This window comes from Falco rusticolus, chromosome 2, assembly GCF_015220075.1.
Source record: "Falco rusticolus isolate bFalRus1 chromosome 2, bFalRus1.pri, whole genome shotgun sequence".
Taxonomy (NCBI): Eukaryota; Metazoa; Chordata; class Aves; order Falconiformes; family Falconidae; genus Falco; species Falco rusticolus.
In genome coordinates, this window is record NC_051188.1 from 9,868,572 (window position 1) to 9,878,452 (window position 9,881).

Genomic DNA, 9,881 nt, shown 5'->3' on the forward strand with positions numbered 1-9,881 from the left:
GTGCCGAGCCGCAGCAGGACACGGCCGCCTGCCCCGTCCCCGGGCCACGGCACGGACGGGTACCGGGGCCAGCCGCACCGCGGGGCGCGCATCCCAGCCACCGCGGCCGCGCATCCCTGCCCGCGCCCCCCCGCGGCTCCTCGGTGCCCCCGCCGGGCCAGCACCCCCGCGCCCCCCTCCCCAGCCTTCCCCGCAGGTCAGCCCCGCCGCCGGGACCCCCCCCTTTCCCCGCCGGGGCAGCCCCCTCACCAGAAAGAGGTGTTTGCTCCCCTCGTTGGCCAGCCAGCTCCTCCAGGACAGAGCCATGGTGCCGGACGCCTGCGGGGCAGGACCCGCGGGGGTGGGGGGGCGGCCGAGCCCTCCTTTTCAGCTGGGCTGAGCCGGTCCTCCCCTCTCCCCACCCCTCACCCCCCGCCCTGTCTTCCGGCCGCCGGGGCGTTGCGCTCCGGCCCCGCCGCGCCGCGCTCCGGCCCCCCCCGGCCCCGCCGCGGCCACCGGGCGCTGCCCCTTTGTCTGCCGCCGGCCGCCCTTTGTGCGCGGCGCTGCCCCGGGGGCTCGGCTGGAGCCACCCCCGTGAGGGGCTCGGGATCGCCGGGGCCTCCGCCGCCGAGCGGTGCGGCCGGCTGCGCATCCCCCCCCCCGCCCGCGTCTTGCAAAGCGCGTTTGCCCACGGAGGGTCCCGTCCGTGGGGTTGCCCCGTGCCCCCCGCCCCGGCGGCAATGCGAGCAGGAGGAGTGGGGGAGCCGCCGTGCGCGCAACTGTGCTGCGATCCGGGGGCAAACAAAGAGGCTGTCCAAGGAACTACCGTCGGGGCTGTACGTGAGGTCCTCGAAAGCTGGGAAGGGCCAGGCGGGGATGTTCCGAGGTTGCTCCAGCCCCGTCAGGTGTCCCTGCGGGCAGGCGCCGGTGCCCAGTGTGCGGGCACGGCGGGTGCTACCGTACCGCAGGCACAGGGAAGGATGCTCTGGGCACCTCTGCACCCACCATGTCCCCACTCCCGATTGCTATGCTTTGCAACCAGGCTGCTTTTTGTTGCAGGCTTCGTGTTGGGTTTTTGGGTGGGTTTTTTTTGGAGGGGAAGTTGCCCCGGGTGCTGACTTTCATATTAAGGAATGGCTTTAACAACCCCCTTGTTGCTAGCAGCTTTTACATACAACACCCTCATGAGTCACCAGGGGAGCTTCCACTCCAACCCAGGCATCGTGGTACACAGGGCTGATCCTGGAGATAGCAGCAGCAATGATAACTGGCAGCAGAGCAAGGCTGTTTTTCCAGGAGTTGCCAAGTCCAAGGAGCAGTGCCGAGCAGTCTCATCCAATGCAGCTTGAGCTGGCTGTCTTTCTCTTACAACTTGAAAGGTGGCGTTTTTCTTGTTCCTCATGAGCCACGTACCAAGGGTCCGGAGAAAACTGGGATGAAGCTACGTACCATCTTTCTGCAGTTAAAGATGGAGGGAGTGTCTGACCCATATGTGGCCCTACACATAAAGAGTAGAAGTAGGGCATGGCTCCTGTGAAACTTGGTTGGGGTTATTGTGGCTGCAGTGGGAGCCCTGTCTGAGAAAGTGGCAGGATTTCTGCAGTTGTATGACACGCCAGGTGAAGTTTTGGACCAGCAGGACAGAGGATTACAGCTATTTCATATCATCAAATGACATTAAAAGGAGAATAGTGAAAGGGAACATACATAGTTCAAATTTAGGACTCACCAGAACCATAGTTTCATGCCAAAGCAGCTCTAACAGCAGAAGAAATAGTACAGTTTATTTATCTTGTTTGCTATTTCCATTCACTTGCTCGTTTCTGTTGGATTGTAAAGAGAAATGGAAACTGCTTACAGAGAACCAGATGATGAAACTTCTCTAGACAGGCATGTCAAAGCTGGAATGACAGAAAATAAAACTTGTAGGATATGTCAGGCCTAATAATATGGGGCCTTGGCCAAAGCTGAAGCTGCAGCAAGCACAAACAAAACCAAAATAATTTGCCCGTGCCATATGCTATACTTCAAAATACCCTTAGAAATGTCTCTGAAAAATCAGCTTATGCAGGATTTTACTGCCCACTCACATGAAGCTGATGACTCATGAGCCAGAAACGGTACTTCACTGCCCACTTACCAAGTGCTGCAATGCATGTGGAGTATATGAGTCATGCTTCAGTCAACATTGGATCCTACATCATATCTAGGTACAGAGCAAGGAGTGTTTTTGTAGAAAACACCCCTTTTTCTTTCTCCCTGGAAACAACCAATACAAGTTTTTCTTCCTCAAAAAGGTTGAGTTTGCAGGTGGCTAAATCATGCCTTCCCAGGGATCTCTGGAAGTTTTCTATCTTCCTTCTTTGTTTTAAACCATTCCAGATGGTTTATATAAGCACGTGTTTAAAACTTATTGGTGAGAGGACTCAGAATGGCCATAGATGCTAGTTATAACCTGAATAATTAGAGAAATTATAACATGATCTCAACCATCATTTGAGAACCAGCTCATGTCTCCCCTGCTTTGTGAGCATCCATCCTCCAATTATGATGACCTCTGTGCTTTGTCCTACCAGCTGTTCAGAGCAATGTCAAGGCAGGCAGTCCCTCTAAAGAGACTGATCTGCTAAGGTTGCTTCTATTGCATCAGCAAAGTCATCCTGACCTCACACTTACCTTTGAAGTCTACTTCACGTCAGCATCCACTATGTTCAAATCTACTCTCCCAGAGCTTATTCAGGTACTTCACAACACTTGGCTGAGTGTTGTAGTTAATGTTACAGGTGTAGCTTAAAAGATATCTGGTACTGAAATTTTCCTCACATACCTGGGAGTGATCCAGAGTCAAATCACCTAAACTCCTAGCTGTCTCCCTCTCAGCATATCGTAATCATCCTGCAAGTTCCTGCAGTGACTGCACATATTGTGAGCACAACACTGTGTCCTTCCAGTCTGGGGAGTGATCCAGGCCCTTGATCTGCTCTGTTGCAATCTAGATTTAGGCAGATGGGCCCTTAAATTCTGCGTGCATCCCTAAGGGGATTGATCCAGCATGACTTCTTAGAGTATCAACCCTTAACACTGAGGTCTTGGGAAGAGAAGGAAATGTTGGCACCAATTTCATTACAGAGAATGGGAAAAGTGTGGTTTCTGCATAACAGCCAAGTATGATTAGAGCACTTGCCCAATAGTGGGAGAGCTGGACCTTTCTCAAAGAACTGCAGCCATTGTATTCACATCCCAGGAAAGTTTCCTAACCACTGCCTTTCACCGGGGTTGAAGAAGGAAACAATCTCCAAGTGAGCCACTGTGCAGCCAGGAATGCAAGAGAGAGGTCAAAGAAAATCAGAAAGGGATGCTGGCCAAGTGGCAGCAGCATGCATCTAAGGAATGCATCTTAGGTGGATGGAAAAGATCATCTAGGAAAAGGAGATTTTGGGATGCTAGTTCATTTTTTGTTTCCATTGGAAGAAAAAATGTGGAACAGATTTTGAATTCAGAATGTTCAGGAGAAAACTGCAATCACAGGAGAAACCAGAATCAGAAAGGTTTCCCCACAGATTAACTTCCTATGTTTCTTAGAACATTAGACTTAAGCTACATGTCATTTGCCTTTATCATTTTTCCTATAACTCTAGTGTGTAGTCACAACATTAGAGTAAAATGACAATCAAAATGTATGTCACTTAAGATCTGCGCCTTGTGAGTAATATCCTGTGTAATGGCATATGGTTTTTATGGCATTACATCTTGTGTCATTTTTTTCCTTTTTTGAAACTGGATCTTTACATTTGCTGCATACCACAAGATCAACTTGCTTTCTTGTATGCTCCCTGATGGAGTCGGAGGCCTCCCTAGGGTGAAATGCTTCTCCAGATTTGGGTGACAGCCAAGTTTATTAATTTCAGTGAAGCTGCAATGATTCACGATAATGCATTATTTACTCTGCTGTAGTGTCTAAGAATATCAGACATGGCCCAGGCCCACACTTTACCTTTCCAGAAAAGTAGAATTTATGCCCAAAGACTTCAAATGAAAAGTCAGACAACAGCAGATGGGGATCTGATCCTCGAATCTTGTAGATGCAGCAAAATGGGCAGCAAGGCACAAGTGCCCTGGCAGCATTAATAGGCTGTGTTTTGATTCAATTCAAACAAACTCTCTCCTAAACCAAGCCATTCAGCCACTGCTCCGTCCCATGCTACAACTTCAAAAATATGACAGGAGGTCCTACAGTATTTTGTCCTCAAATAACCTCCTACACATCCCTGATTGGAACAAGAAAGATATCATGACAACTCCAACACACGGCACCATCGTTCATCACGAAAGAATGCAAGCACATAGCACATGGGGAAAATGTGTATAATAAATACAGCTGGAGTGCATTCCGTGACAATTTGAGAGAAATGCCAGTTATATTTATTTTTCCAATGTTTGTAAGACTTTCTTGAACACTTATTACAGAATTAAACTACATATCTATGGATGATTAACACACAGCATCCTGCACCTTCTAAAAAGTTTTAGGTCCAATCCATCTTCCACTGAATTTGTGGGCCTTTCCTTGATTTTTCTATGAGTGGAGACCAGGTATGAGGATAGTACAGGGCTTAAAATGTATACTGCATTTAATGTAGAAGTCAAAGGAACTATTATATTCCCCCAAACTGGCATTCCAGAGATTCTCAACCAATTATTTCTGTATTTGGCCAATCAACTCTGTTTCAGCTTGAACAGATCTTTAAAAAAAAAAAGCAAAAAAAAAAACCAACAAAAGTTTGTTAGCTTTATTTTAAAAGTTTGTTAGCTTTATTTTAAAACCTTTGAAGAAGGAAATAAACACAAAACCTACCAAGCTAAGTGATCCCTTAATTCATAATTCTTTGCTTTTTTTTTTTATTTTTAGACCAAACAGGACTAAAACCATTTTGGGAGCATTGGCATTATCATGTAGTTTGCTGTTACATGTAAATTAGTCTATCCTCAGAAATCCCTCTTCCGTTTCAAGTAACTTACTATAAAGTCACCTTTTACCTTTTTTTCTGGTTAATTGAATAGGCTGTGCATTTAGTTCTTAGTTATTCCCTCCAAGACAATGTTTCCAGAGGTGGAGGGATTTTAGTAGATATTTCATCTTCCTTTCTGAAGAGGAACCCCCTTCTTTTCACACAACAGTCCAAAACCAGGCTCACTATTATAGGTAAGAGCGCAAGTATCTTAATACATCATGGGATACTCCTCAGCTTGTATCATATTATCATAGAATGGTTTGGGTCAGAAAAGACCATAGAGTAGTCCCCACCCCCCTGCCATGGGCAGGGACCTTCCACCAGCCCAGGCTGCTCCCAGCCCCGTCCAGCCTGGCCTTGAGCCCTGCCAGGGATGGGGCACCCACAGCTGCTCTGGGCAGCCTGGGTCGGGTCTCACCACACTCACAGTAAATTTCTTCCTAATATCTGATCCAAACCCACCCCTTTTCAGTCTAAAGCCATCCCCCTTGTCCTGTCACTGCCTGCCCTTGTAGAAAGCCCCTCTCCAGCGTCCTTGTCGGCCCCTTTAGGCACTGGCAGCTGCTCTAAGGTCTCCCCAGACCCTTCTCTTCTCCAGGCTGAACAACCCCAACTCACCCAGCCTGTCTCCATAGGAGAGGGGCTCCAGCCTCTGATCGTCTTTGTGGCTTCCTCTGGACCTGCTCCAATAGGTCCATGTCCTTCTGATGCCGGGGGTCCCAGAGCTGGACGCAGTACTCCAGGTGGGTTCTTATGAGAGCAGAGTAGAGGGATGGGCAGAATCACCTCCCTCACCCTGCTGGTCACGCTGCTTTTGATGCACCCCAGGATTCAGTTGGCTTTCTGGGCTGCAAGTGCACGTTGCCAGGTCATATTGAGCTTCTTGCCCACCAACACCCCCAAGTCCTTCTCCTTGGGGCTGCTGCTCTCAATCCATTCTCTACCCAACCTGTATTTGTGCTTGGGACTGCCCTGCCCCATGTGCAGGACCTTGCACTTGGCCTTGTGGAACTCCATGAGGTTCACCCAGACCCACCTCTCAAGCCTGTCAAGGTCCCTCTGGATGGCATCCCTTCCCTCCAGTGTGTTGACTGCACCACACAGCCTGGTGTCATTAGCAAACTTGCTGAGGGTGCGCTCGATCCCAGTGTCTGTGTTGCTGACAAAGATGTTGAACAGTACCGGTCCCAGTACGGACCCCTGAGGAACACCACTCATCACTGGTCTCCACTTGGACATTGAGCTGTTGACCGCAACTGTTTGTGACCATCCAGCCAATTCTTTATCCACTGAGTGGTCCACCTGTCAAATCCATGTCTCTCCAGTTGGGAGACAAGGATGTCACGCAGAACAGCATCTGATGCTTTGCACAAGACCACTTAGATGAAGTCAGTTGCTCTTCCCTCATCCACCAGTGCTGTAACCCCATCATAGAAGGCCACCAAAATTTTCAGGCACCATTTGCCCTTAGTGAACCCATGCTGGCTGTCACCAATCACCTCCTTATTTTCCATGTGTCTTAGCATGGTTTCCAGGAGGATCTGCTCCATGATTTTGCCGGGCACTAAGGTGACACTGTCTGGCCTTTAGTTCCCTTGGAGTAACTTTTTTTCCCTTTTTAAAAATAGAAGTTATGTTTCCCCTTTTCCAGTCAGTGGAAACTTCACCAGACTTCCAGAACTTCTCAAACGTGATGGATAGTAGCTTATCCACTTACTTCACCAGTTCTCTCAGGACCTGTGAATGCATCTCATCAGGTCCCATGGATCTTTGCACCTTCAGGTTCCTTAGATGGTCTCTAACCTGATCTTCTACAGTGGCCAGTTCTTCATTCTCCCAGTCCCTGCCTTTGCCTTCTGCAGCTCGGGTGGTGTGGCTGGAGCACTGGCCAGTGAAGACTGAGGCAAAGATAATGTGCTTGCCAGTTTAGCTACAGCACTGCACTGAAAATTTTTGGTGCTTCCAGACCATGAATAAAAGCTATTGAACAGAGCGGGTGTGGAAAAAAAGTTACTGAACATCCACACTAATACACTACCACTGAATAACAATCCCTTGTGATATGCACTTAATAAAATAAAAAAGTTATACCCTTCAAAGGGAGGCCAGAGCTTTAGTGGGTTTGTTAATAACTGAGTTTTGGAATTATCCATGAAATAAGTAAAAAGTGGGCAAGAAATGTTTCATATCAGCACAGTCATTTCTCAGATAGAAGGGGAGAGCTGGTTACGAGTGCACAGCAATAACTGAAGACAAGAAATAAAACTGTCTTTTACACCTCCAGTAGCTTGCATCCCACAGTGACGTACAGCATCCTAACATTGTGCCAGGGCATCCTGATGTGGTGCCAGGACACAAAGGTCAGTACCAAATAATCTGCAATATCCAGGTTTCCCAGCAGGCTCATTGAGAACCCATCAGTCGCTGTTCACTGAAAAATTTTAAACAACTACAGTACAAACTACAGTTCTGATAGTTTACAGAACATAGTTTACAGAAACTCTTAATGATTACAGTACAACATCCAACAACATACTTATGTAAGCATCATAAATATCAGCATTGAGTAAACAGTCATAATTTTCCGATTCTTGGAAAAAAAATTTCCTCCAAAGAGTGTAAAGTTACAAGCATCAAGACTGCAGATCCGAGATTGGCACGTTCTTCCATGTTAATTCTACCAAACTGCTTTTGTGCTCTTACTACACAGTTAGTGGGGCAGGAAAAAAAATTGGAAAGGCAAGGGCAAAGGAGGGCACAAAGCTAGCAAAGGAGCTCTGAGAAGTAAAGCCGACTTTTATCCATGATAAGAAAGAAAAAAGTTAAATCAGGAAAGAACTTTCGATACAGCAAGATTAAAAGTTACCATATTTTGGTCAGATATCCCAGATACTATAAATTCCTAGCTGAGGAAGAGTTCGTTCTTTGTCTATTCACATTGTCACACATCAGAATCCTCTTATAAAAGTCCCTCAGCCAACTTTACTACTCTTATTTAATCTGGGGTTACATTTGTCTTTGTAAAACTTGCTCAAATCACTCAGGTAGACTACTTTGTGGAAGATCGCTGCTGTCTCCACATTTGAGAAAGAAATTCCCATGGGAATGCAAAAAAAGAGCTATTCAGATGCTTCTCCTCTAATGACATTGTCTTAAAAAAAATTTGCCTCCTGAAGGATGCCTTTAGACTGCCTCCAAGACGAATCTTGCTGTCTGTACAGATAGGGAATCTGAAGTGCAATACATGCTGTTGCCAGAGGTATGAAAATGTCCAAATGCTCACATGAAGAGGAAAGGTTGTAACAGCACCAATTTAAAAAAAAAAAAAAAAAAAAAAAGAAAAGAAAAAAAAAAAGAAAAGAGTAATAAAAAAAAGAAATAAAAAGAAAATAAATTAAAAAAAAAAGAAATAAAAAAACCCACCTCAACACATAAGGAATGGCTGGAACCTGCCAGACCAGTAGTATGAACTTAAGGCAAAAAAGCTGAGTGTGCCATACAGCTGCACTTGCTGGGGAGCTGAGGAGTAATACAAGTATGGTGAAAAAGGAAGATCTGCTTAGATTGGAGAGAAATGATGGTCTGAGATTCAGTCAGAACAAGCAACTACAGTTGGCAGTAAAAATGCAAACGCTAATGAGGCAAAGTACTCTACCACTCGTTAAATAAAGGGGAACACCAGTACGTGGATAAATATTTATACCCTGTTCATGATTACAATTAGCCTGGAAACTAGATGAGGTGCAATGAAGTGCTGGAACAGCTTTCCATTAAGAATAGTGGGGAAAAAACCACTTGTTAAATGCTAGAGCTCTATTGTTTTATGAAAAGGATTGTATAATATCTTCCAGAGTAAGTGGAAGACTGTTAAATGATTAAAGTTTCAGAAAATGTTTTCCAGTCCAAACACACCTTCCACCAATCATTACAACAGCTGGGGACTGCCCCCCAGGGCTCCCAACAGTCAGGCGCCGTCCTGATTTCACCACTCCCTCCGTTTTTAGTGGCAGTTTTTTGGGTCAGAATTGCAAAGTTATTTCTGATGTTTTATTTTCAATTTAATATTGAACACAATGTTTCTTTCTCTTAATTAAAATCCTCTTGAACACTGTTGAGAATGTGCCTATTATTGTCACATTTATGGGGCCATGCTCCAGGATTCAACTATTTTTGTAGAAGTAATACTTAATATTCTTACTTGGCAATTAACTGCACTGCAAATTTAACTCCTGTTCCTTGCTTCCTGTGACCTACAGAGGCAATCTCACAATGTTAGAGGATCCCCACCCCCTGTTCAGTTTGATAAAGCCCAACAACATGTAGAACTTTCTGCGGCTCATGTTGCATTTAGTGCTAAGACAAGGTAAACAGTATCAGGCAAGATAGTTTAGAGAAGAAAGATTGTGAACATTATGGAGAAGATTATTGGGGATAGACTCAAATCCTTTATTTTATTCAATTAGGCTCTCATCCAGTAAAGGTCTTAGGCACACATTTAACTTGAAAAAAACTCAAGCACTGAGGTCTGGTCTAACTTTGCTTACAGTTCAGGGATTTCTTTACTCAGAGAGGGCTTTCACCACGTATGTAAGCGCTTTGTTTAATCTTGCACAGGAGTAAATGAGAAGCTACATTACTGAAATGCATGGAATTATGTCAGTTAGACTGGGAACACAATATATGTATATTTCTCCTTGTTCTCCCCTCAGTATTGAGTAAGCAGAACCAGTTTTATTAGAGATGGCCGTTATGTAACTGCTTGACACAAAATGCTGCTGGCTGGAAAACCTTGATTTTATATGTATGTACAGTTTTAATAACACATTTAATTGTTATTGAATATCTAGAGGTTTATGATTTGCTTGCATAGATAGATACGCTTACTAAGTG

At 45.7% G+C, this 9,881-nt stretch overlaps 1 protein-coding gene across 1 annotated transcript in view; it reads right to left on the reverse strand.

Moving 5' to 3' along the window:
* NOX4 (NADPH oxidase 4) overlaps positions 1 to 329 on the reverse strand; it is a 106,616-nt gene extending 106,287 nt beyond the window's left edge. Inside the window, exon 1 of the mRNA XM_037377951.1 lies at positions 250 to 329. Within this exon, the coding sequence (XP_037233848.1) occupies positions 250 to 306 (57 nt within the window). The 5' untranslated portion in view covers positions 307 to 329. The remainder of the gene's footprint in view (positions 1 to 249) is intronic.
* Between the last annotated feature and the right edge of the window lie 9,552 nt (positions 330 to 9,881).